At 58.5% G+C, this 26,498-nt stretch overlaps 1 protein-coding gene across 9 annotated transcripts in view; it reads right to left on the bottom strand.

Moving 5' to 3' along the window:
- Window positions 1-2,259: 2,259 nt before the first annotated feature.
- SYT7 (synaptotagmin 7) overlaps window positions 2,260-26,498 on the bottom strand; it is a 61,041-nt gene continuing 36,802 nt past the window's right edge. For 2 of the 9 annotated variants that reach the window (XM_081278761.1, XM_081278760.1), the window contains exons 7-13: window positions 23,799-23,921; window positions 18,857-18,992; window positions 14,718-14,988; window positions 11,510-11,679; window positions 10,994-11,108; window positions 10,281-10,480; window positions 2,261-7,176 (exon numbers count right to left, since the gene is read on the bottom strand). In XM_081278761.1, coding sequence (XP_081134887.1) covers window positions 7,072-7,176; window positions 10,281-10,480; window positions 10,994-11,108; window positions 11,510-11,679; window positions 14,718-14,988; window positions 18,857-18,992; window positions 23,799-23,921 — 1,120 coding nt within the window. In that variant the 3' untranslated portion in view covers window positions 2,261-7,071. Of the gene's footprint in view, window positions 7,177-10,280; window positions 10,481-10,993; window positions 11,109-11,509; window positions 11,680-14,717; window positions 14,989-18,856; window positions 18,993-23,798; window positions 23,922-26,498 lie in introns of all 9 variants that reach the window. The other 7 variants (XM_081278764.1, XM_081278765.1, XM_081278762.1 and 4 more) reach the window with 6 other exon arrangements.

Consider the following 26,498-nt stretch of genomic DNA (forward strand, 5'->3'; position numbering starts at 1 on the left):
ACATGTTAGTGTTTTCTTTAGGAAGAAAAAAAACTGGCTGTATACATAAATTATATTTCTTGGAGAAAGAATGTGCATTTCCCACATGCCTGTTTATTTATAAGCCCTGGGAGCACCAGGTCCCTCTGCCCCCATCCACGTGCCCCAGCTATGTGTCAGGCCGACCCTGGCAAAAAGTCGTGTCCTGCCTGTCTGGGGAACAAATGCTCAGAAATGTCTTGAGCCATTCAAGGCTGGTTTCCCGACATCTTGGGGTGACTTACTTCCTTCTCGGCTCGGCTTGGCTCGCCCCCTCTTTCAGTTCGGCTCTTGGATTTTCTGAAGCTTAATTTTCAGTTTCCTGGTTCTTGGGTGTTTTCCCACCAGCAGGGCTGACCTTTCTGTATTCTCTCAGCCGTGCTCCCCCCTCCTGCTCTGAGACTACACGTCTCCATCGCATCCTCCATTTACCTCTTCCTCTGTCTCCTCCATAGTCTTTTTTTTTTTTTTTTTTTTTTTGCTCAGTTTTGGCATTTCTCTCTCCCCTCATTGTTCAGGGGGAAAATATTTAAAGAAAGGAAGAAAATTAAAATCTCAAACCTAGAGGCCCATCTCCCATGAGAAGATCCTGCAGGCCTCCATCACCATGGCAACAGGGGCTGATGTCATATGGGGCTAAAAGGTCAGGCCCTGCCCAGCAGGGCTGGCACACTGAGCTGGGCCCTGGTTAAGGAGGAGTCTGGGCCTGGATCTGGAACAGTCAGCTTGCAAGTGAGAGTGACGGCCATGCCGGGACAGAAAGAGGTGGAGAGGTGGGCAAGATCAGAGGAAGAGGGTCTGGGGCTTGGCTGCAGACCCTGGGAACATTCTGGGGTCCGGGAGGGTGGGGATCACTCAGGTGGGGTAGGAGCTGCAGCTGACCAGGGACTGTCCTCTTGACCTGTAACTTGTGTCACACAGGGGAAATTTCAGTCCTAGTTTTGCTATGACTAAGTGACCTGACTGAAGTCGTGGCCTGGCTGGGCCTCTGTTTCTCCATCAGTATACAAGGAGCTGGGTTTATTTAGAGCTGAGGCTACAGAACAATACCCCAAACATCCTGGTGTCCATCTGCCTTCTTTTCATAGCCAAGTTTCCTTCCTCTGTTTCCCTGTACTTCCTCCCTGCTGAGTCCCCACCCTCTAGGTCAGAGCAAAGACCCTTCGATGTCCCGGGGGCTATCACAGGCACACAGAGCCCTCCCTTTTCGCGTGGCACCCTTCTCCATGGCTGTTTGCCGGCCAAATGGGGGCTGCCCGGCTGTTTCTCCCCAGAGCCAGGAGAGTTGTCAGGGCCTGGTGTGCTGTTCACTTGCTCCCCACAACAGGAGCCAGTTCCTTCTGGAAAGTGAGTCTGGTTAAAGCAGGTGCTGATGCCTGGCTTGAGAGAACTATTGAGGGTCTCCATTTCCACAGAAAATGAGGGAGACCAGGGAATTGAGGGAGCCATTGCAGGGTGCATCTGGGCATCCCACCTCCCCCTGGTACGGAGAGAGCACTGTAGAAGGAGTCTAGCACCCCTCACCCCACAACTTCCTTTGACATCCATGTTGGTCTCTGGGAAGCAGAGAAAATAGAGAGGTGAAGGGCTAGCTGCGTCTGTGGTTCCCCACATTGTCCTGGGGCAGTCAGGCATGGGTGGGGAGCAGGGCATGAAAGCCCCAAAGAGTTGTGTTTATGCAAGGGATGTAGGGGAGAGGCCAAGGGTATTTGGTGGTCAGAGCAGGAAGGAAGGCTGTGGGAACTGAGATGAGAAAAGAGCAGGGGAGGTGGCGGCCACAGGGCCAGAAGGGTAAGTGACTTGCCCATCAACAGATGTGTGGACTCCCAACCCAGTGATCACTCCACACACTGCTCTGCCCTTGATTGGCATCAGGTCTTTGAGTGGAATGGATGAGAATTCCAGGCTGTCGCCACCCTCCCCACCCCTGCCACTGTGCCCAAGCCTTCAGACAAGCAGGCCTCCTGGCCAGCAGAACAGTGCGGAGATGAGGGGCAGGGAGGATCGTTTCTCTGCTTCCCCCACCCCCAGGGGCTTGGGATAGGGGGACAAACAGGTACCTGGGACCCAGGGGTCCTGCCTTTAATGCTACCAGCAGGCTTTTTCAACCATTTGTTCCAAAGCTTCCTCAAGACACCCGGGCACTGTTGTTCTGAAGACGGACATTTATTAGCACACCCAGGCGTGCCACATAGAACAAGTGTTCAGACAGGGATCTCTGCCCAGGGGGCGCACAATCTAAACAAGACACAACACACACGCACATAGGCACATACATGCACGCACACACATGCGGGGACAGAGACATGGGGAGTACAGTGTCTTCACGAGAAACGTGTTCAGGGGAGCCACGGGTCGCGGTCCTTCTGGCTGCCTTTGTGGGGGAGGGGGAGGAGAGTAGGACACGGCCTTCCAGGGAGCGCTGTCGACTAGGAGGGTCTTGCAGGAGAAAGAAAACACTAGAGAGCAGTCCAGGCACAGGGAGGGGTGGGCGGGTCTCTCAGAGCAGGCGGATGAAGACAGATCGAATGAAGTGAAAGGGGTACTTGCACATGTACCAAAGAAGTGGAAGGCCGGACAGACAGTCCAGGGAAGAGGCCCTGAGCCATGGTTGGGGCTGAGCCGACTCCCACGGGGCTGTTCTCTGAGAGCCCCAGTAGAAGCTCCTTCCGCCAAGGGAGTGCCCCTGAGGCTACTTACCTGACCCCAGGGCTCCCTCCAATCTCTGAAACAGAGATCTGAAGCCAAAGAAAAAAAAAACATTTTTTTTTTCTTTCTTTGTGGTGCTGGAGGTGGAGCCCAGGGTCTCCTGTGCTAGGTAATCTCTCTACACCTGAGCTACATCCCCAGCCCACAACCAGCTTGGAAAAGGAACATTAAAACCAGGTTGTAGGAAATGGAGGGGGCAGAAAGGGAGAAGGTGGGCAGCTTTGGTGGAGGAACTTCAGGGCAGCTCAGGAAGGCCGCTGCCAGCCCCAGGAGCTGGGGAGCAGGAAGTGTGTGGCCCCCTTTAATCCAGAGTGGGGCAGGGGCCAGCAGGTAAACACGTGACCAGAGATGCCAGCATTCCTTTTGTCCTATGTCTGAAACAGATGTAATGCCTCCCTTCTGAAGTCCCCTGAGAACTAGCAGGTCTGCTGCCCCTGGGCGGTGCAGGGAGGCTGGGATTATTGCTTCTGAACTCTGAGAGCAGAGGGAGGAAATGGTTGCACAGGGCCACGCAGGCTGGCGTGAGATAGGACCGCCCTTCCCAGGCTACTCGGCTGGGGCTTGCCGTGGGCTCTCTTGAGTCGGAGAGATTTTTCTAATCCTAAATAATTAAACTAGAGAAAATGGTGGAGAGAGGCCACAGGTCTAGCCAACAGACCCAGAGCTCTCCCGTCCTTTACCCTGCAGGAATCAGGAAGGGGACACTGGACCGGAAACCACAGCAGCTTCTTAGGTGGTAGTGGAAGGTGAAGGGTCCCGCTTTGGTTTTCTGACCTACTTGGAGGATAGCAAGCCCCCCTTGGGAACTGAGGGAGGGGATGTCCAGTGGGGTGGGTAATCAAGGGGCACCCCTGAGGCCTAAAGGAGACTCCTCTCCCAATAAGCCTCCCACCTGATATGGGAGATGGAGCTGCCTTTGCTTCTGAGGCAGCTGGTGGGGTCATAGTCTGGATCTGAAGATGGGCGGGCAGCTCAGGAAGGGCCAGGTCACCAGTGAAGTCCCAGAGGTGACAAGCTGAGGAGGAGAGACTCAGCCCCAGGCTCCCCATCCCCTCACCCAGCTGCTTCTCCCTGGGGAGGGAACAGGCTGGGACCCACAGAGGAAAGAGCCAAGGCCCTGCTTTTTCACGATCCTTTATTAATCAGAACAGGCCTTGCCACAAAAAGCAGGGCCGGTTCCCACAAAAATATGATTTTGCAAAGAGGAAATCTTGCTGGCTTAGAGGGTGCGTGTGGTGGAAAAATTTTGTATGTTTTTTTTTCTTCTCCAGTTTTTTCTTCATTTCTCTTTGCTGCAAAATTTTTTTGTGTGTATGGAAGTGGGTTTTTGTTTTATTTTTTATAAAACACTTGCGCTCAAGGACTCAAACACAATACAAACAGCGGCCACCCATCTCCACCCCCTGGGGCCCCAGCTGGGCTGGGCATCCCCCCTTGGCTTTTTTGTGGCTGTATTCCTTTGTCCCTTGCCTGGCCTCTGGTGCCTGAAGGCAGGTGTGGGGGTCCTAGGGCAGGTAGAATTTGTACAGCAGTTACAGTGGGAGAGATGGTCACAAGAAAGGAACAAGGTAACAACTAAGTCTAGGGTGCCCACAAAGGTGGTATAGATGACACTGAGGGGGGCTGGAACACAGTGAAGAGACAGTCAGCCCTGGAGGCCTCGCTGTCCCTGGAGGCTCTGTGGGGGAAGGGCAGGTGGGCCTTGCTCTCAGCCTGCGGTAATAATACTTTGCTCCCGGGTAGCACCTTCAGAGTCCTCCTGCTTTGACCCCCAGTTCAGGTGACGGCCTCACAACCTCCCCATGAGGTAGGTGAAGTATTATTACCATCATTTTACAGATAGGGAAACTGAGGCCCAGGGAGTGTGGGTGACTTGCCCAGGATCCTGGGACGGCGGCAGGGCTCTGGTGCCCTCCCCCGCCCTCAAGTTCCCCCATTCCTTGCTCTCTGATCGCCCTAGACTGTCCTGTCTCCACCCCAGATCACCTGCTGCCTCTCGTGCCAGCCCACCTGGCCCTCAGACCACCACTTGCAGACCCTCGCCGGCTTCCGGGAGCGAGCCCCAGCGGCCCGGGGCGGGGGGGGGGGGGTGGCGGTGGCGGTGGGGTGTTGGGGAACCCAGGCGGGGGCATCTGCGTGCCCGCCTGGGGTCCAAATGAGAGCGGACTCCGCAGGGGAAGCTCTCTGCATGTGATTGGCTAAGAGTTCCGTGGGCGGGGCTCGGGCAGGGGATGCTGTTGCTTCACGGCCTCGGTGTGAACTGGGTACCGAGGGCTCAGGCCGGCCAGGGGCCCTGGGTGGGGCTCGCTGCCTCGCCACTCGCCACTCGGGGGGTGGTGCATTGGAAACCCGGCGGATCCGAGGGAGGGGCGGAGATTTGCTAGGTCCCTCGGCCTCTCAAGACTTCTGCCTTCCTACTTCCACACAGCCTCCAGGGACCCTGCTGGGGACTGCTCCCCAAAACCGACCTGTTGGGGCAGACCCCATTTAAAGCAAAGCTAGACTAGAGGAACATTTGGATTTACAAGGAATGTGGGCGACTATTTGCTTTACATTATTAGCATTCTTCACTCTATAAAACGGTTCACCTACTAAGTATGATAGTCCTCCGGATCCCAGGGGCAGGGACGGGGTGGGGGCGGTGGGAGGGCACATTTTGACATGGGCAAAAGGTGGCCTGACTATGGCGTAGAAGGAACGCTCAAGGGGAAGCCAGCGGAAGGAGAGTGGCTTCCGAACGTCCATGCTTTCACTGTGCTCTAGATGTGGGGACCCTGTGCGAACTCTCCCTGGGGGGCCAGGCCCATCCTGGGTAGAACTGTCGTGCAAGACCGTGACCACAGACGTGGTGTTCTGGCGCCACCTGGCGGTGCGTCCTGCGAATTCCGGCCCAGGCACGTGGAACCCCAGGATTTGAAACTGTCACCAGCTGGGTCTTGTATCAATACACGGCCAGCGAAGGGATGAGAGGGCTTAAGCAGGGATCATTATGAAATCTGCTGTCTCCAAGGAGAAGCCGGGTCTAGTCTCAGCAATAGCTGGGGAGGAGAAACCACAGCTTCTTTGTGTGGGGAAGCCTCAGAATTCCTGGAACGGTCCCTGCTTATTTGCCTGCGGCGGTGGGAGGGCCAGAAGGAGCTCTTCTGGAGGTCCAGGGAGGGGTGGGGAAGGTGAGAAGACAGGTGATGGAAGATCAGAAACGACTCAGAGGACGGGGAAGGAAAGGGAAGGTGTCCGCGCACCAGGGGGGTTGAGAGGTCGGGAGTGAGGAGGGGGCCGGTTCTGCACAGGCAGGGAGGGAGGAGGAAGGGCGGGGAAGCTGAGAGCATGGAGCGAGGTTCCAATTTGGCTGGAATCCGAGACCTGGAAGGAGGGGGGAGTCTGGGTAAAGGTGTTGGGGAAGAGCTAGTGAGGGATTGGGACCCCTGAGCAAGAGGGGAGCAGGTGCATCCTGGCGAAATGCTGTGCACACAAGAGGTGCCTAAAAGTTGTGAACGGATGTCCAAGAGATGAAGTCACTGGAGGATTCTGAGCAGAGGAGGTCTCTGAGGGGACAGGGTGAGGAGAGGGGGATGGCAAATAGGCAGCTGCCCGTCTGCCCCTCTCCCCTCCTCCACTGGCCCTGACCCCTAGCCTAGACCTCTCCAGACCTCCAGCCCCACCCTGCCTTCACGAAAGCTTGCTTTCCCACAGTCTTAGCACTGCTGGCCCCAGGGGGACAGGGAGCAAGCGCCCCCACCTTTCTCTCTCTCACACACACACAGACACACACACACACAGTGGACACAACACAAGTACACAGGGCCCGGGCTCCAGGACCCAGGAGCGGGCTATCTACTACCCTTGGCATTCAGGGCCCAGGCGGCACCTGAAACTGCCCTGGGGCTGGGCCTGTCTTGGCTGAGCCAGGGCCAAACGCCCCGGCTCCAGTCTCTCGGGCCCGCAACCACGGCTGTAGGAGGGGCGGCTTCTCTCCACTCCAGGCACTGCCTTAAAGAAAACGGGGGGCCATGCCCACCTGGCGGGCCTCTGGAGGGATCTGCCCGTCTGCCCGGCTGGCTTTCGAGCTCTCCCCCACTTCTTTAGTATCAGCAAGTCAGGAGGGAAAGGGGCAAAGCAGGAAAATGGCTCCCAGAGCCCCGCCCTGAGCTGGACCGGTGCAGGGTGGGGCTGGTGCTTCCTAGAGTGGGGCCCCATTGAGTCCCAGGACCCCTCCCTGGCTGAGCCCTCAGGGTCCTCCTCTCACCCGTGGCGGCACAGGGGCAGGCCAGGCATTGTGCATAAAGTGGGTGAGGGCATGATGGGGACCTGGGCCTTTGCCCCCTGGGCCTCCCGTGGCCCCACTCAGGCCTTGAGCTGGTGCCACTGGGCCACAGGCTGCCGGGGACGGGCAATCATGTCCTTCCAGTGCTTCACCTCCCCTGGCCCACTCTTCCAGGACAGGTAGATCTGGGGAGAAAGGGAGGAAGATGCATTAGGCCCGTCTCAGGCTCTAACTCCTGCCCCCACCAGCGGGGACACCCCAGGCCGTAGTGCCAACCAACCCCACAGAAGATGTCCTTGGTGGGGCCCCACCTCGGGAGCCTGGGCCTGCCTGGCCCTTTGAAATCAGCCTGTGGCCTATTTTGCAGTGGAGGGGGCGAAGGCAGCAGTGGAGGCCGTCTGTGTCCATGGCCTTCCCTGCCCTCCTGTGGGACACTGCCTAGCTCACCATGACTGCAGGTGTTCCCACCTCCTGGGGACCTACACGCCAGGCACTGAGCTGGGGCTCTGTATCTGTAGATCACTGCATCCTTATAGCTGGGAGCAAGGCACAATGACATTCCCAGCCTCACAGTCACAGGGGTTTAAAGTGGTGCAGAGGGGTTTAAATGCAGGTCTTGGGGCCTGGACTCCCAGCCCCCTCCTGCCCAGCCGCTGTGTTAGGGCCTTCACATCTTGTGGGGCTGTGTGTGGGGATCTCCAGAACCCCCCAGGGCAGACCCAGCTGACCACAGCCTGGAGAGTGCACTGTTCGGAGTGCGGGGAAAAGGAGTGGGTGCTATAGGACACCTGGTCAGCACCCCTCAAGGGTGTCAAGGTCCCAGACAAGAAAGGAAGACTGAGAAACTCTCAGAGGAGACCAGGGACATGACGGCTCAGTGCCATGTGACACCCTGAACTAGATCCTAGAACAGAGAGAGAGATTGATGGAAAAACTGGTAAAATACAAAGTCTGAATTTTAGTTCCTCGTAAGATCCTCAGGCTGTGAGGAGTGTAGTATCTTCATGTGACAGACTGACAATGGGGAGTAGGGGCGAGGGGGACATGGGAACTATCAGTACCACCTCTGCTACTTTTCTAAAAATCTAAAACTATTCAAATAAAAAGTATTTTAAGTGTTGGGTGGGGGGGAAGAGCAGGGCATGGTGAGGTATGCCTGTAAAGCCAGCGACTTGGGAGGCTGAGGCAGGAGGATCAAAAGTTTGAGGCCAACTTGGGCAACTCAGCAAGATCCTATTACACAATAAAATAAAAGAGGACTGGGGATGTAGCTCATGTGCTAGAGCACTGGGTTCAAGTTCTGAGCGGGGGTGGGTGGGGAGGGAGAGAAAGGGAAAGAGAAGAGGGAAGGGAGAAAGAAGAGAAAGGGTTAAAAAAAAGATGGGGGCGAACCCCAGCTCTGCCATATACGGGTGGCGAGACCTCCCTGAGTGTTGATGGCGGCTGCCTTGTACACAGTTTGAGATGGTGAGTGTCGCGGCTCTGTGGGCACGTGGCGCATAGTAAACCCTCTCAGTGGTGGGTTCTGTGTCTGTAGCCGGCTGGCTGTTCACTCCCAGAGGGTCACAGAGCTTGGGGGCCACACTGGGAAAGGTCCTCATTTGCAACCTCCGTCCAGCATGGTGCCCACAGCCTTGAGCTCTGCTGTACCGAAAAGAGGGCAGGTTCCTGGCTTCCGAGGGCTGAGCAGGGGCTGGAACTCAGAGGGTTGCCTAAACTCCCCAGGCCAGAGCAAGAACAGATCCGGGGCTGGGGACACAGCTCAGCTGGTAGAGGGCTTGCCTGGCAGGCACCAGGCCCTGGGTTCAGTCCCCAGCACCACCACATACACACAAAAGAACAACTCTGCCTCTGCCTGGGTTCAGTAACAGAAAGAAGGTCCGTTGCAAAAGGACCTGCCATTGGTATCTAAGGAACACCCAGTTCCCAAAGGTGAAGCTTCAGAAGATCCTAGAAACAGATATGGTTTACACGTCCCTTGGCCTGGGCTGGGCCTGGGAGGCTCAGCAGGCCCTGCCCAGATGTTGGAATATGGGTGGCACTGTCCTGTGACAAGTTGGCTGGTCCCGCTCCCTGGGCCAGACTTCTGGCAGGCAGGGCCAGCTCGCCTCTGGGAGGCCAGACGCCTCCCTCGCCTCCATAGAGCACAGCTGCGCTCTCCATCCCTAGCTGAGGGTTGTCCCCAGCTCAGCCCCCTTCCCTGCCCCTTCTGAGCTGACTTCTGGGCCCACCCTGTCAACCCCGAGCCACATACACACACAAGGACATCCTTCCGTGTTTTCCCCCAACAAGGCCATGGCCCAGACAATCTGTTTCACCCTCGCTCACGCTTCCTGTTCTTGTCACTGGCTCCCCCGTCAGCTCCTAGACAAAATGCACAAGCCCTGAGTAGGGGGTGCATCTTCAAAGATGACTTTTATCCTGGCAGCAGCTATAGGTATGCTCCAAGTACTGTGCTAAGCCCTGGCCTGGGCATCTCATTTAGTTCCCCCGTGCACTGTGTGGTTAGGAGAATTAAATGAGAGGAGAAAACGAGGCTCAGAGAGGTGCCGCCTGCTAACGGTGGAGCTGGAGGGCTGGGGGTAGGTCTGCCTGCACCAGGCCCTGGGTTTGATCCCCAGCAAAACCAGAACAAGTGGTGGGGCTGGGCACTGGGCTCAGGCAGGCTGGCTTCTGAGCCCACCCTGTCCACACTGAGCTACATACAAACACAAGGACAGACATTTCAAAGTAGAAAAGTGGACGGGTTTATGCCACAGAATCACCTCCTAGAAAAACTCAAGGCCAGGAATGGATTTGTGGATTAGCAGGCGGGAGGAGAAGGTCACCTTTGATAGGGAGGACATCTACATATCTTGGGCAATTCTTCTCTCACACTGGAAAGTCCTGTAGCCCCATCTTATAGATAAGAACCCTGAAGTTCAGAGAGGGCAAGTGGTTCGCCCAAGGTCACCCAGCTGTTAGTGGGCAGATCAGGTGGGACCTGAGGTTAGGTCTTTGGAGTCTGAGGGTAGCTCTCGAAACTGCCCCACACAGCTTGTCCTCTGAAGATGGCCCCTCAGAGCAGTCGGGGGCCTGTCTGAGGAGCCTCATTTCTCTGCCACTCCCTTCTTTCCCTCCCTCCCAGGGGTCTGACCTGAGCTGAGCGAGCCCCAGGAAGATGCCTTGTGGGGGGACCTCAGGGAGGTCCCATCTGATGCCCTCATTTTCCCCTGAGGTGGGAAGGACTGTCCCACTCTGGTGTCCAGCCTGCTGGGGGCCGGCTGGGTGCACCCCCGGCCGGGCCTACCTTGCCTATGACGTCGTTGCGGCTGAGCTTATCCTTGTCCATGACGGTGATGACGATGGTCGTCTCCCTCAGCTTCTCCGTGGGGATGTCGAAGGCGAAGGACTCGTTGAAGATGGGGTTCAAGTTCCTCTTCATCGTCACCGTCTTCTTTTTCTCCACCCGCTTGTCTTTGTACATCAGCCACACCTTCACGTAGGGGTCTGGGGAAGGGACGGGAGGGTTAGGGGGACAGTGTAGGGGGACCCCTAGGACCCTCTCCTCCTGCCATGTGTGGAAGCCAAGGCGGGGGGTGGCTGTGTGCTTCCCCCTCAGGGCAAGGCCAGGCCCAAGACAGAATCCGGGGGAATCAGCAGACCATTGGGAGAGTCAGAGGGGACCTTGGCTGTCAGCCACCCAGAGCCACCTGCTAACATCCACGAGGAAACCAAGCCCCAGAGGGGCCAGTTGCAGCCCGAGCTCAGAGACAAGTAGCATCAGGATTTGAACCCAGGCCTCCTCAATAGAACAACAGTCCTGTTCTTCCCAAATCCATAAAGGACAGGGTCTGAGATGTTGCTGTCCCTTAGGATCACCCAAAGGGGGCCCCCAACATCTCTAGGGTAGAGGAGCTGGGACCGGAATGGAGGTGTGGGGGTCAGGGAGGAGGGCCGGCGGTGTCCCGAGTCAGAGCCTCCCCTGGCCCGCCCGCCTCCTGCCTCCAGGAGCCCCAGCACCTGATGTGCCCCCGATGTCCATGGCTTTGAGGTTCCGGGCTTTGATGATGTTCACGATGATGGAGTTGGCAGAGGGGTTGTAGCAGAGAGACAGGAGCAGCTCCCCTCGGCTCCCCTGGGAGGGACAGGTGAGGGATGAGGCTGGGCCACGGGGAGGGAGGGGCACGGGGCTCCCCTCCCCCGACCTCAGGGCCCCTCTGGCCTGACCTGGCACCCACCCCTCTGTCTGCCATTGTTGTCACACTGTGTCCCTTCCTCTGGCAGGTCTCTACACGCCTGCCCCCAGACTCCCCACTTCCTGAACAGAGCCCCAGTTCTTTCCCACAGCTCAGTGAGTCACTGAGGGCTGAGGGACAGTGCTCGGACCATGATGGGACGGCACCTCCTTGGGGACTGCCCGCCTGCACCCCTCTCCAAGCCCAGCTGGCATTCCTACAGCTGAGGTGGACTAGGGTGGACCTGCCAGCCCTGACCAGGCAGCCCCCTCCAGCCAGAGGCCCACGGGGGAGGCCTTACACTCCCATCGCTGCATGGCTTCAGATCCTTCCAGAAGGTCTGCATCTGGGTCAGGTCCACCTTGTTGAGGGGGATGGACACCTCCCCGATGGGGTCATTACGGCTGAAACGGTCGTAGTCCAGGACTTGGAGGTAGAGAACCCTCTGTACCACCTTCTCGTAGGGAAAACCTGAGGGACAGACGTGAGGTGAAGGGGGGACAGCAGGCCATACAGGCAGGGCCCAGGAAGGGGAGACTTGTGTCCTCCTGCTGCCATGACACTGAGGACAGTCAGGGCTTTCCGAAGTGCTAGTAAGAGCTGCCACCGGCCATGTGAACCCCTCAATGGTTCCTCTTTGTTGGAGTGTCTTGTCCATTTTACAGATGAGGAAACTGAGGCTCAGATGGCTTAAATTACCTGTCCAAAGTCCCATGGCTTACAAACAGCAGAAGTGGGGCATCCATTCAGTTACCATGTGTCCATCCCAGTGATGGGCGTTTCTGAGCTACCACTGCCATCATACTGAGGCAAGTCTGGGCAAGTGGCTCTGTCTGAGGCAGACCAGGCTGCCAGCAAGTCCCCTGGGGGACCGAGGTGGGGGTGGAGAAGCAGGAATGGACTGGTGCCCTGGGACACTCCTTCCCTTTCCAAGGTGGCCTGTCCTTCCGTTCTTCCTGAGCAGATCCTGCAGCCCTCCCCTCCTCCGAGCCACCTCCCCTGTCCAGCCACTTCTTGCCTAGACAGCCGCAAGAGTCTCCAGATCACTCCCCCCACGTCCGCGCTTCCTCCGGGTCCATTCTCAACGCAGTGGCCAGAGTGATCTTTTAAAAATAGCAGCACATCACAGCACTCTCCTGCTCGGAGCCTTTCAATGGTTGCCGGTGCACTTAGAATAAAAGCTGGGCACCCTACCTTGGCTTTGGGTCCTGCCACAATTTGGCAGCTCCTGCTCTGACCACTCAACAATGACAGGCTGCAGCCTCCTTCCTGGTCCTCTTCCTGCCTGGCCCCCACCGCACCCGCTGGCTTACTCCCATCCTTCAGGCTTAGCTCTGTCCTGACTTCGCGGCTGGGTGGGATGCCCCGGTGCATGGTGCTCTCCTTTCCGCCAGCTGTGAGAGGTTTACTCGTCTGACTCGCTCACTAGGTTGGGATTCCCAGAAAGGCATCCCTGTGATCACCCACCAGACCCTGGCATCTAACACCATTTCTGGCACATAGTAGGCACTTGTTAAGAGGATAAATAATTGAACAGATGAATAAGTGCCAGGGGAATAAATGGTCTGCCGGAGCAGCAGGAAGGTGCTGGGGTACACAGAGGAGCTGAGGTGCAGGAGGTGGGCGGAAGGGGAAGAGGAGGAGGAGCCACAGGAAGACGGGAGCCAGGAGTCAGTGTCCCCCGGGAGGCTTAGAGGTGGGGCTGGCCTTGCGGGTAGAAGGGCACAGGCCACCCTGGACGCCTGGGGGGCTGAGATCCTGAATGAGGGGTGAGCAGGAAGGATAAGGAGCTAGAGGATAAGGCTCAAAGTCTTTACTCTTGTCCTAGGTTGGGGAGGGGGAAGGAAGGGGTCAGTCCCCAGCCTGACTGGTGGAGAAGCTGCAGGGAAGAGCTCTGGAGGGTTCCAGCACCTTCACCCAGAAACAGCAGAGGCACAAAGAGGCACTTGCAGGAGCAGGGACAGGAAATCCTCTGAAATCATACAGAGTCCCTGTCCTCCTGTTAAGGGGGACTGGGTCTTGCTCATCTTGGAGGACCTAAGGGATCTTTCCCAGGTGGCCCTCGGCATCTATTCAGGTGAATGCATGTGGACAAGTGTTCTGGGGAGGCTGGCAGCGCCTGAGTCCGCTCTCTTCAACACCAGAGGAGGCGGGCTCTTCTCCGGCACACTCCTGCTCATTCTCCAGGACCCACCTTGAATGGCCCCTCTTTGGGGAAATCGGCACCACCAAGGGAAGCCCATACCGGGTTCCTGCAGCGGCTGACATCCTGGGTGTGGCCAAGTCTCAGCCCCTCTGTGTCCTCCATGAGAGCAGTAATGTCTCGGGGGCCACAACAGGCTGCATCCTTTTCTGAGCTCCCAGTTCCCAGTTCATAATTGACGCTGGGTGCGTTTGTGGAAGGGATTGGGGGGCCGTGGCTCTCTCCATCATCCTCGCCCTATCAGCTGGCCACATATCCCTCCAGATGGCCAAACCTCTGGCTAGTTGTACCATCTCAACTGGACCCCGTGCTGAACAGGAAGGAGGGGACCTGCGAACACCTGAGCTCACCCTCCCTTACTTCGTGGGTGAACTGAGGGCCATCTTGCAGATCTGGAGGGGGCCGAAAGTCCTGGACACCAACTGGGGAAGAGTCCCTGCAGGTTCTGGAAATCAGGGGACCGGACAGTGGGAGCCATAGGGGTTTATTCTCACGGGTTGAACCAGGCTCCTGGGAGAATTATGGCCTCTCTAATGGGGGGTCCCTGGGGTAGAAACTGCTCCTGAGCACGCAGCCGGCCCGGTGGCATTGATGCCACCAGGTTTCAGGAGAGAGGAAGGACTTTTGCCTCAGTGGCCTCCTGGAGCCAGAGGACAAGGCTCAGAGCCTTTACTCTTGTCCTAGGTTGGGGAGGGGGAAGGAAGGGGTCAGAGGCCAGCCACAGAATGTGTTTAACCAACGGCCGTCAGCATTTTCTGAGTGCTTTTCACACTTTAGTAATTTGTTTAATACTCGCCCTTATTATCTCTTTTACAAATGAGGAGACCAGGTACAGAGATATTTAGGAAATTACCCAGGGCACACAGTTAGTAAGTGGAAGAGCTGGGATCCAAACCCAGACAGGCCAGGCCAGGCCTGTGCTCTTAACTACTGCACTCTGGGTGCCCCGGAACACGCCATCTCTGAATGCTGTGGGTGCCTCCTGCCTGTCCAGCCCTCCCCAGGATGAGGCCCTCCTTGGCCTCTGGGTGTGAAGCTGGCTCCTTCTGGCTCCCGAGACCTGATCCAGCTACACACAAAATGCATCAGGTCGACTGGGCCGAGACAGGTGCCTCTAGAGCGTGTGTGAGCACTTACATGCACGCACGTATCTGTCCATGTGCACACACGTGTGCACACACGTAGACCGGCTTGCCCGTGCTTGTGCACCTGTGTGCCCCCAAGTGTGCGTATGCGCCTGTGCCCGTGGCCACGTGGGCGGTGGGGTGGGGAGGAGGGGGCAGTGGGGAGGGGGAGCCGGTCTCACCTTCAAAGAGGAAGGTCTCGTTCCAGTGGGGGTTCAGGTTCTTCCGCTTCACCTTGGTCTCCAGCTTGTGCTTCTTGTCCGGCAGCAGGTAGATCTTGACGAAGGGGTCGCTGGTGCCGCTGAAGTCCTTGGCTGGCAGCTCCTGGGCCTTCATGATCTTCACGGTGAGCGTGGACTCCTGGAAGTTGTAGCCGACGCTGAACTGGATCCTGCCCAGGTTCTCTCGGCTGCAGCCCTCATGGGCCTCGTCCTCCTCCGAGCCTGGGGACAGCTGGGGGCGGGTGAGAGGCAGCAGGTCGGGAAGGGCTCTGCTCCCCGGGGCCACCTGCAACCCAGCATGGCTGAGAGGCCTTGCTGTGCTGGAGGCGGGTCCCGCTGCCACCAGCTGCTCTTTCCTGCTGGCTGGAGGTGGTGGCCCAGCCCGTATTCATGGCCGGAGGAGGGGGTTCAGGCCAGCGAGCAAGTACCTTGACCCAGGTCTCTTAAGGAGAGAGGGAGGCGGATCCAGGAATGGCCCCCTCTTCTGAGCCCCGGATCTGTGTGTAGAGACCCCCTCTCCCACCTCCTGTCACAGTCCTGGGTCAACCCACTCCAAGTGCTGGCCACCACAGCTGCCCTCATCTCCCCAGGTCAGGATGCCTCTGCCTTGGGGCGTGCGGGTCCCTGGGTCCCCTCCACTCTCCCTCCTTCCCTAGCCCTGTGGGCCCTGTGGACATGCTGACCCAAGCCTGGGCTGGAAACAGGTGGTAGGCTGCTCACAGCTTCAAGAGTTTAGCACGGTGTTTCTGATGAAGGCGACTCTCTGGGGTGCTGGGGTGATGCAATTTACTAAATCAGAAAGGCAAGCGTTCCACGGGCGATGTCTATTTGTGTGAGGCAGCGTCACCAGGGAAATGAAGAATACAGATCTGCCCCTCCCTGTCCCCAGGGAGTCTGATTGGATCAGGCTGGGTGGGCCCTGGCATCGATACTGTCTCCAAAGTGCCTCAGATGGCTGCACTGCGTGCCGGGCTCAGGACCACTGGAGGGGACTGCACCTGCCCCTGGTGCCCACTCTCAGGGCGGGCGCTTGGCAGCCAGGGACTCAATAGGAAGTCCTGGGGAGGGTGATTCCCACCCGACGTGGGAAAGTAGGCAGAGCTGGGGGAGGTCTTCCTGTCCAGGGTCTGAAGTGTGGCTACATAGAGGGGGCATCTGGGCAGGCTTGAAACCCTGCCACTTCCAGCTGCTGGGGTCTAGACCCATCAGGTCCACTGGCCCCCTCCCTGCCTCTGCTGATTAGATGGGAGCCAGGAATTGGACCTGGGGTGCCACTGTTCAGACAAAGCTGCAGGTGGCTATCTATTCTCCACATCCCCTCCTGCCTCCTAGAGTGGCGGCCACGGGCTCTGAAGTGCTCCATGATACAGGAAATAGTAATGCAGATAGGGTGCACCTACCATGGCAGACGACTCTTACGTCACCTTCTTACTGCCGGGCCAGGCAGTTGTCACCGCTCTCTAGCTGAGGAGACTGGCTCAGAGAGGTTAAGTCATATGTCCAAGATGGCACAGCAGTATGAGCCCTCTCTGACTTGAAGGCCTGCTCCTTCCACCAGAGCAGGCCCACACCCTAGGGGGATAGGAGACTCCCCCCAGCCAGCAAAGCCTTCCCTGTGCCAGGTGAGAAGCTATGGATCAGCTGCCTGCCACCCCTGCCCTGTGCCAGGTGTCCCACCCTCACTCCTTACTCCCAACGAGGCAGGCACAACTGTGTTCCAGTTGTGCACAGAGAGGTTGGGTAACTTGTCTCAAGCCACCTTGCCTGAATGGTGAAGTGGAACCTGCACCCAGGCGTTCTGAGCACTGGCACAGGTGGGCAGGGGTGCCAAGCAGCCTTTGCTGGTCTTCCTCACAGTGGAAGCCTGGACCCTTGGTTGATCAGATAGCCCTGGAGCTCCAGCCCAGGCCCTCTGAGGACACGGCCACCCGACCAGGGTCGGCTCATGGGGTCCTCTTCACCTTGGACCTCCGCGTCTGCATCTGCAGAACGGGTGCCACGGGACATAGCTTGTGAGGTTCCTGGGTGGTTTAGATGGGTCCATGTTCCTTCCACAGTCCTCCTCTGTAGCCTGATCCCCTGGCCCAGGCACCAAGAGCCTGGGGCATCCCATGGGTAGGCAGGGCCAGCAGGGCCACTCACCTTCCCCTTCCCTTCTAAAGTTGGGGTGCAGTCATGGGTGACTAGAGCCCCAGCTGAGGTCCTTTGGCCACTTGGCTCTTTGCTCCCCAAGAGAGTGGTCTAGAGGAGTCCTAGGTGGCTTTCACATCAGAAAGTGCCCACTCCCAGCTTCCTAAGCCACAGCCCTGAGCCCTAAAGAGCTATCTTCCTGGCACCCAGGCTGGCCACCCCATCCCAGCCCCTGGGAGGTGCTGCCTGAGCCCCTTCCCCAGTAGTTAACCCCCCAGGTCACCCAGCCAGGCCCTGTGCCAGGGCATGGGCACCTCAGATGTCAGGGTGGTCTTGACACCCTCCCCTTCCCCTCTGCTGGTCGGCTCTGGGGGCCTGACTCCTGTCTCCTGACTCCAAGCCTCTGCAGGTTGAAGTCACAGGGACTTATTCTCCTGCTTATCTTTACAGTCACTGTTAATGCCGATGACCTGGCGCTGGCATACGACTGGGCAATTAGACTCTGCCCTCCCACCTCTGGGCATCTGCTGAGCACAAGAGGGAGATGGGCCTGCACTTCCTTCCGCTGCCACGCCTGTGGGCCCCTCCCTGAGGGCAGCAAGGGGCAGGCAAGCTGGCTGGGAAAGGGCTGTCCCTTCTGGGAACCTGGCTACTGGAAAATGTAACCAATTACTGGGCTGTGGTAGAGGCAGGTGGGCTGTGGCAAGGAGTGTCCAAGGCAGAGGATGACCAGGGCTGTCTGAACAGGTAGGGGAGACAGGAGGGAGATGGTGCAGGGCCAGGCCTGTGGGAGTCTGTGGCTGGAGAGAGATGGGGGTCCAGAAGCCACCGGATCTGGGATGGGAAAGTTCTGATGCCCTAGCCTGGGTCCAACAGAAACGTGGACCCTCCAGCCTCTAGAGCCCACGACTGGAAGTCGGCCTCTCACCAAGGTGGCTTGCGGTCTGTGTGCACATGGGAACTTGGGAAATGCCAGGCTAGCAAGGGGCAGCGGGGGTGGCTGGTTAGAGCTGGCTGCAACCCTAAATGGCAGAAGGGGGGTGCCTGGAGGTTTTGTGGGGCTCAGGAAGGGTGGCAGGTGGGAGAACTCTGAATTGATGTCAGGACTGGGAAGGGCCAGAGGGTCCCCAAGGCCACTTCCCTGTCTCTATAGGAGGGAGGGTGACCAAGGCAAGGACTTGCCCCAGGTCGTGTCCAGTAGGAACAGATCCCACCCTTAGGCCCTCCTAGATCCTTCTTGGGACTTCTGAGCTGCCAGAGCTTTAATGGTGCTGTCTGGAAACCCCTCTGGCCTAGTTCAGGGACTCTTTGGAAAGTACAGGAAGGACAAGTGGCCTCATTGCGGCCACCAGGGGGCGCCATATGAACCACACCCTTGGCCTTGGTGAAGCACTCTGGGGTCTGAATCCTGCAAGCTGTGGAGAGGAGCACCCCAGCACAGCTGTCCCCTCAGAAGAGTCAGGACCTGTGGCTCTGCTCCCCTCTTCTCTGAGCCGCCCAGCAATGGGAAGTGGGGAGGGTGCTGGTGTGGGGGTGAGATGGCCTCAGCTGGGAGTTCCACCCCAGGGATCCCGCTCCAAGTCATCCTACTGCCCCAAGTCTACTACCCGGCTTTTTATCTATCAGCCCTTCTCTCTCTCTCACGAGGTCCCTTCTCGATCTGGAAGGGGATCAAAGCAGGAGAGGCATCCTTACTTTCACCCGACAGATGAGGAAACTGAGGCCCAGAGAGGTCATTTTGGTGAAAAGAGCTGAGAAGAGACCCCAGGCCTTGCTCACTCAAGTCACACTGTCAGCACACTGTGCCCAGCTCTCCAGGCTACTGCTGGCTGGGTCCCCTGCCCAAGCAGGCCAGTCCCAGGCCGTCCAGTTTCCAACACACACACACACACACACACACACACACACACACACACGCCTTGCCTCCCAGCCCAGCTCTCTGTGGGGCCCAGGCCCCCTGCCTTTCTCACCATGAGCATCTCGCTGGTGAGGGAGTTGACGAGGTCCGAGACGGAGGAGCGGGGCTCGGTCCGGCGGTCAGACTCATCATGGGGCGTCTGGCCTGGCACTGGGGCCGTGTTCACGGCCTTACCTCCTGCAGGCAACCTGGGAGAGGGGGAGTCCCAGTGAGTGCAGACTAGAGCTGGGCTGGGCTGGGCGCCACGGGCCTGGAGTGGCAGCGGGACCTTCTCGGAGGACCCAAGCCCCTGCCACCTTCTGCAGGCCGGCAGAGGCAGAGCTCGTGTCCGTCAGGAGGCCTGTTTTTCCCCAAAGACTTGTGCTCAGGGCCCATCCCCCTTGCAGCCTCTGCCCCAGGTGCCTCTCGCTTAACTAACCCCATGGGGGGCTGTTTGGAGTGGGGTTCCCCCTCTTTGGGTTCCCCAGAAGCCTTCTAGCCCTCAAGCACTGGCTTGCATGGTTGGTCTCTGAGTCTGCACCCCTCTGCTGAGGACTGCTCCACCCTGCCCCCCAGCCTGGGAGGGGGAGGCTCACTGGGGAGGCTCCCGGTGGAGACCAGGTGCCTCTACACGTCATTACCCTCTGCAAACATGCCAGTGTCTGTCTCCAGGTGTCCCACCTATTTACTCAGGCTATGCAGAGCACAGGTGCTCTTCCACCCTCGGGACCAGGTGAGGTCAGGACCCCTGTCCACACAGCTCACTCAGGCAGAATTTCTACCAAACCTAAGTGTTCTCTGTCTGAATCCTCTGAAGCACTAGCCACTGGCCACACAGGCGAGCAGGCATTTGCAATGCGGCCAGCATGACTGAGAACTGAAGATTCTATTTCATTGAAGCTGATTTAGATTTAAAAGCACCTACTGGGTAGGGCAAGTTGTCACCTCTGTGCACCCCAGTCCCCACCCTGCTCCTACTCGGAGGTGTGCACACTTGATGAGGCTCTCACCCAGGACCAAAGAAAGATGGGGGACCCACCAAGCAACCAGTCAGCACCCAGCTCCATGCCGTTCCCAGGAGGCTAGGAGCTCTGGCTCCGCGGCCGGGTGGGAAGCCCAGGTTACGGTCAGCTGGGAGTCAGGAAGGGGCTCCTGAAAGCCTGCCCAGGGACCAGGCTGGAACGTCCCATGAGAAGGAAGAGGTGGGGGCAGGCAGCGAGGAGGTGATGGGGACCGGCAGCCGGGGCCTGGGACAGGCTAGAATAGAACAGCCTTCAGAGCAGAGTCACAGACTGGGAGCCACACAGGATGGACACAAGCCTCGGCCCTCTGCTACAGACTGGCCACCAGCACACAGGTGGCCACGACGGGCACATACAGACATGCACGGACTATGCCAGGCCCCGGAGGGGAGGCCAGGACCCAAGAGCAGGGTGTGCACACAGACACGCACAGACACGCACACACCAACACACGAGGCGGGCAGACACCCGGGGCACAGGGAGAGAATAGCATGGGCATCGGGCAGGTCAACCAGAGCAGCCGTGAGGACACACACAGTGATGGGCACACTTAGGTCCCCGGAGGAAACCCACTCGGGGACACCCAGGCGTACCAAGGTGCGCACGTGAACCGGGACAGACTGAAAACAGAAAGGAGGAGGAGGGACAGACAGCCCAATTATCAGGTGCCTGATACACCTGCTGTGAGAACCTGGCCTTGCTGTGACAACAGGGAGCCACCCACCCGCCCTCAACAGGCTGGACACCCTTCCCAGAGGCACGGACACGGCAGCACACGCAGCTGGGGGGGCGCATGTGCGGCCCCGCACACACGGGGACACACACACACACACACACACACACGCACACACGTGGACACGTGCTCACACAGACAGCGCGGGGAGGAAGAGGAGACTGAAATAGCTGGAGAGGTAAAGTCAGGTTAAAAATAGAGCAGGAGAGGAGGAGAGCGGAGATTGACTGCTGAAGGTATGAGAAGTCGAGTTATTTTGGCCACGCCACAGCTCGGCACAGCTGCAGAGCAGCCTGGGAAAGATGGTCAGCGCCACCAAAGCTGTCGGAGGTCACAGGACAGAGAGACGGAGAGACAAAGGCCCGGGGAGAGGCAGAGGGAGAGGCCAAGGGGCCTGTCACCGGCCCAGGGACATCCCTGTGAGGAGCAGATGGGAGGAAGGAGGCAGAGAGAGAAAAAGAGGGAGAGAGAGAGAGAGAGAGAGAGAGAGGGAGAGAGAGAGGGGCCAAGAAAAGTTAGTCAGAGACATGTGAAGAAGGCTGCTGGGTGGACAGGGACAAGGAGGAGCGAGGCGGCCAACAGGAGAGGCAGAGAGGAGGCAGGGGACACACAGGGGCAGAGGAACATGGTGGCTTCGGAGGAGGCGAGCAATGGGGGTGGCCTGGCCCCGCCCTGCCCCCCACCGGGGTGGGGGTGGGGCCACGGTGGAAACCATTTGGATCCCAGGAGCAATGGAGAGAGGATGGCTGTGAGCATGAGGTGGGTGGCTGGGTGGGTGGTGCAGAATGAGTGAGGCAGTCGCCCGCCTGGGGCCAGTGGCCAGCTCCCCCCGAGGCCCAAGAGCACTGCGTGGTCCCACCTAGAGGCCCAGGGTTTGGAGGGTCCTGGAGTGGGGGCTTTGGGGCCTTCTGGGATTGAAGGGATGGTAGGGACTGCCCCTCCCACCTTCCCGTGGTCCCTTGGCCACACTGCCATCTTGTCTGGGACCTGGAGTGGCTCTTCCTCCTCCGTTGGGCCCTGTCTACCACAAGCCTGTTGCTACGGGCCAAGGGAGGCATGTTCTCCCAAACAAGAGCCACAGGGTCCCTGGGCTGGGAGGGGTGGAATGGGGTGCAGAAGGGCAGACTCTGGGTCTGGAGGGGAAAGCTGAACAGGGACAGGTAGTCCAGCCAGTACTATAAGGTTGGAAGTTACCGGCGCCCAGAGGGTGGGGACCAAAGATGCCTGGGCCTAGCCAAGATGGCTGCGCCAAGCTTGGGGGTGGGGAGGGCCTGCTAGGGGAAGCACTTGACTCTGTAGCCCCGCTGTGGTGGCCCACCTTTGGGGAAATGCTCCATGGGCCGTGAGGAATGAGTTCCCGGGTGGGTGGGCATGGCCGGGTGGGAATGGTAGGTGTCCACTGGGAAAGTCAGGTTGGGTGGGGCGAGAGCTGCCACCTCCACGCCCCTCCCCCTTTCCCAGGAAGGCAGAGGACAAGCTGATGTCATGATCAGAAGGGATGGGTGTGTTAAAATATGAAGTGAGACCTAAGTGGTGAGGAGGTAAAAATAGGCCGTGGGTGACGATGAGCCGGCTGGTCAACACGGGTGGGGTGAAATCTCGTTTCCAGCCTGCGTCTGCTCCCTCACGCTCCACACCTCTCCCCAGCCAGAGGCTCAGGTTCTTAGCAGGCTTTCAGGGGGCTCTAGCACCCCCTGCGTCCTCTTGTCCGTGACCCTGGCCCTCTCCCCATGACCCTCTGGCCTGCCTGCGGCCCAGCATTGAGAAGGGCGCAGGGGGTTTGGGAGTGGCAGGTCCCGCCTCTCCCCATACCCCAGACAAGGGCCCAGAGCCTGACACCATCTGTGCCAAGGAGTGAAAGGCCAGGGCCCCACTCTCCCCGCCCACTCTCCAGGGACTCGCGGCCCACCACAGACATGCAGCATGGACTCAGCGGGAAGGAGATGAGAGGGCCGGTCTCCAGAAGCCGCGGGAGGGACAGCCAGTCCTCGGAGTCTCAGGCTATCCACTCTTTCCTAACCCACAAGCCCCTGGCAGCAGCCCGGGCCAGTCCTTTCCTGCCCCCAAAGGGTCATCTGTCCAAACAGTCCCTGTCCAGCTCACAGGGTCTGACAAATGCTCTAGCCCAAGGCCCATTTCTTCAATAGAAGCTTAGCATGTCTGAGCCGGAAGGGCTGCTCCTTAGAGGTCACCCTGCTGTCCCTGACTCGACAGCTGTAGAAGCAGAGGCCTAGGAAGGGCCGTGACCTGCCAAGGCTGCAGAGTGAGGCGCTGGCCACACCAGCGGTATGGGCAGTGTCCTGGCTGCTGGGCCTCACGACCCATTGACCTCGTGGGAAGCAGGCCTAACATAGGTGACGAGCCCTCCTCCCATCTCTGGGACCACAGGTGTGTGATCATCCCAGCCTAAGGCCAGGTGGGGAGGAGGCTGGACCAGATGCAGGATGCCTCCTTCACTGAGGCCCCCCACCTTTCCCCTTCCCCTGAAGCAGTGCCCTCCTGGACGCTGGGGGCAGTGGGAGCTGCTCCCCTGACCTCCCCAAGGCCCGGGCTGTGGAGGTGCGAGTGCTCAGCCTCTGCTCCGCCAATGCTGCGGCCACATGGCTATCCCGGGGCTCTGCAGGGCCCTGAGGGTAGCAGCGACCCTGGGCGCTGACGGAACCACGCCCCCCCCCTTGCGCCAGCAGCTGCCTCAGCTGCTCTTGGCCCTGCCATCCTGAAACCTGGCCTTAAGGGGCTGCCCTTCTGGTCACCAGGCCTCTCCCATGCCCCATCCCCTCCTCACCAGGGGCTCCCCTTCCATGGCTGAGCAGCCCCACAGGACCTCCAGGCAGCAGGGGGGTTGAGGGGGCGGGGATGAGGGGGTGAGGCTGGCGCCCTCCCCTGACATCCCCTCCACAGTCCACCAACCTCCAGGGAAACGGGGATTTCCGGGTCGGGGGTGGGGCAGAGATGAAAGATGGAGGGGGCAGCAGAGGGGGGCCAAGCAGGGAGATGGGGCCAAGAAGGCTGGGCTTGCTCCCGCTGCCCGCCAGGGCCAGCATGCTGGGGAGCAGGCTTGATCCAGAATGGTCCCTTCATAGCCCCAGGGATACCACCAAGGTGGCTGTGAGGGGGCAACAGCGGGGGAGGGGGCTCGTCCTCCTGCTCCAGCGTCCGCTGAAGGCACCACCGCCTGGTCCAGCAGCCGGGCCGGTCAAGGCGGTCGGCCTCCCGTGCCTCCGTCTCTGCGGCGCCGCGGGCCTCGCCCGTGCTCGTACCTCTTGTCCCCCTGAGCGTTCTGGTTCTGCTGGGTTCCTGGGTTTTGCAGGTCAGGGATATTGGCAAAGTCATCCTGTTCCGAAAGCCCTAAGACCAAGGATAGCACCACCATCCGGCCTTCCCTGCCCGGTGGGCAGCCCACCAGCCAGGGCGAGACCAAGAGGCCCCACAGGCAGGGGCGGGGGGGGGAAGGAGAGACAGAGACAGAGACAAAGAGAGAGAAGAAAAAAGCGTAAGAAACTGGCCCTGCAGGAAAAGAAAAGCCAACTTCAGGACTGTCAACAGTGGTGGGACAGAGGAGGGAGGCGGGGAGGGCACAGAGGGGAGCTGTCCTCAGCCTGGGACCCTCTTGCCTTGGGCCAAGAGCAGACTGTGGGGGGGGGCGGTGACATGACACAGGGCTGAGATTGTCACTGGTGGGTCAGTTCCAAGGGAACACATAGAGACAGCTGGGGGCGGTGGGGGCAGGAGTGGAGCTCAGGTCCTGGGACATGGCAGATTTTTAAAGGCTAATGAATCCCCAGCTGAAGTTGCTCGGGTCATCTTGGGCCCTGGGAGAAGGGGGCGGGGCTCCATGACCATCTTGTTCTAGGATTGTGCATGCAGGTTCAGGTTCTCAGAGGGGATCATCTTTGGTTTTTTTTGTTGTTGTTGTTGTTTGTTTGTTTTATGAACCCAGGGCCTTGTGCATGCAGCTGAGCGATAGCCCCAGCTCTATCTTAGAAATTTGAAATCCAATGGGCACTGCACCCTGTGATCATGGAAGCCCATCACAGACCTCTCTGGGTCATGGTCAACCAGATGTCCTTGAAGCCAGAAGGGGCCCAAGGATGTACAGCCCATCAGAGGAGAATGGAAGACCCTTCTGGCATGTGGTGTACTTGGGCACAGCAGACCCTCTCCTGTGTCCCCCTTTCTAGAGATCCAGGGAACGCCTGCCAAAGACTGCAGGTCCTGTTCAGGGGCCTCTCACTGGAGAAGCAGTCCAAAAGGCATGGAAACGCGACGGCAGAGAGAGAGTGCAGGAACTTGGCAAGGTGTGGAGAAGCCTTGGCAGGACTGCAGGGAGCCTGCGCCTGCAGAGGGTGATGGTGCTTTGAGGGCAGCATGGCCAGGGCAGAATGGGTGGGCAGGCACGGAGAAGGCCAAGAGTCTTGGAGTGGACAGTAGTCTGGGGTCAGAGGTCATAGTGCCTTCTCTGAGAACCACTGGGCAATGCCAGGGATCTTTGCTGGGGTCACCTGCATTTTCCTGGGAAGAAAAGGAAGCGTGGGTGGTGGCTGCCTCTCGAAACCATCAGAGTCCGTGAGCATTTTCTGGTGGCTTTGTGGAGCTCGTCGGGTGTTATGTCTTTCATGAAAACAAGGAGGCATTCTCAGATGGGGCGGGCCTGAAAGCCAATCACAAGAAGGGCCAAGGGAAAGGTGACAAGACGGATGGAATGTTCTGGAAGGGAGAGGGTCCTGGGTCAGGAATCTACCACTTCAACCACTGAAGGAAGGCAAGAGCTGGCTGTGATTATTCCCCAGAGAGACCATCAAAAAGGAACTCAAACAGGTGAGAAATGGCCTCTGAGATGAGGGCTGAGAGCACAGGGGTTCTGGAGAGAGGAAGATGCCCCTGGGGGCTGAGCACCGGGAAGAAGCTGGGTAGCTGCAGGGTCCTGCTTCGTCTTTGTGTCTTGGTCCTGGGCACCGCCACTGCAGGCTGACACTTGTTCTTGCATATAACTTTTGGGGAGCAACGCTGCCGCTTCCTTCAGGATGAGTCCTTGTTCCCTCTGTTCCTGCCCACCGGTACTCTCTCAGAGTTGGTAAAATTCCATTTGGCTGCTCGGGAGCTGTTGGAGCTGGGGGAAGGCAAACCAAGGGAAAACAACATGTTTTTCCCTGGTTAATGCATTTTTCAGAGACTCCTTTTGCTCTTCTTAAAAACAGAGTGGCCTCTGCATAAACACCCAACTTGTCACTCTCTGCAGCTTTGTAGGCCTCAAGGGCAGGATAAGGGGCAGGAGCCAGAGAGTAGGGGGAGATGCCGACCATGTTGGAGGGGATGCCTATTGACCAAAGGATGGGTCCTGCAGGGCCTGGACGGCCCCGTCCCAACTTGAACCTCTGAAGGGGCCTTGGTATTGGGAGCAAGAGAAGAGTCTCCAAAACAGGTCACCTAAACTGCATGGCATGGGTCAGCAAATGGTGGTCTGTGGCCTGTTTGTGCACAGTCCATAGGCTAAGAATGTTTTGTACATCTAATTAATTAATTTATTTTTTGGTACTAGGGATTGAACCCAGGGGTGCTTAACCATGGAGCCACATCTCCAGCTCTTTTTTTTTTAATATTTTTATTTTGAGATAGGCTCTCACTGAATTGTTTAGGGCCACGCTAAATTGCTGAGGCTGGCTTTGAATTTGCGATCCTCCTGCCTCAGCCTCCCGAGCCACTGGGATCACGGCATGTGCCACCGCACCCAGGTGGTCTATATAGTTTTAAAGGGCTAAGATTAAAAAAAGAAGAAAGGAAAAAGGAACATGTGACGGAGATGACGTGAGTCCTGCAAAGCCTAAAATATCATCAGGCCTTTACAGGCAGAATTTGCTGACCACTGCTGAGGGGCAAGTAGAGGAGGTAGGGGCTGAGAGGCCGGTGACTTGGGGGCAGCAGCAGGTAGGGGGAGTGAGAGCTCCCGTGTGGGTAGAAGG

The sequence above is a fragment of the Spermophilus citellus genome (genome assembly GCF_964194105.1).
Source record: "Spermophilus citellus genome assembly, chromosome: 2".
In the NCBI taxonomy this organism is placed as follows: domain Eukaryota; kingdom Metazoa; phylum Chordata; class Mammalia; order Rodentia; family Sciuridae; genus Spermophilus; species Spermophilus citellus.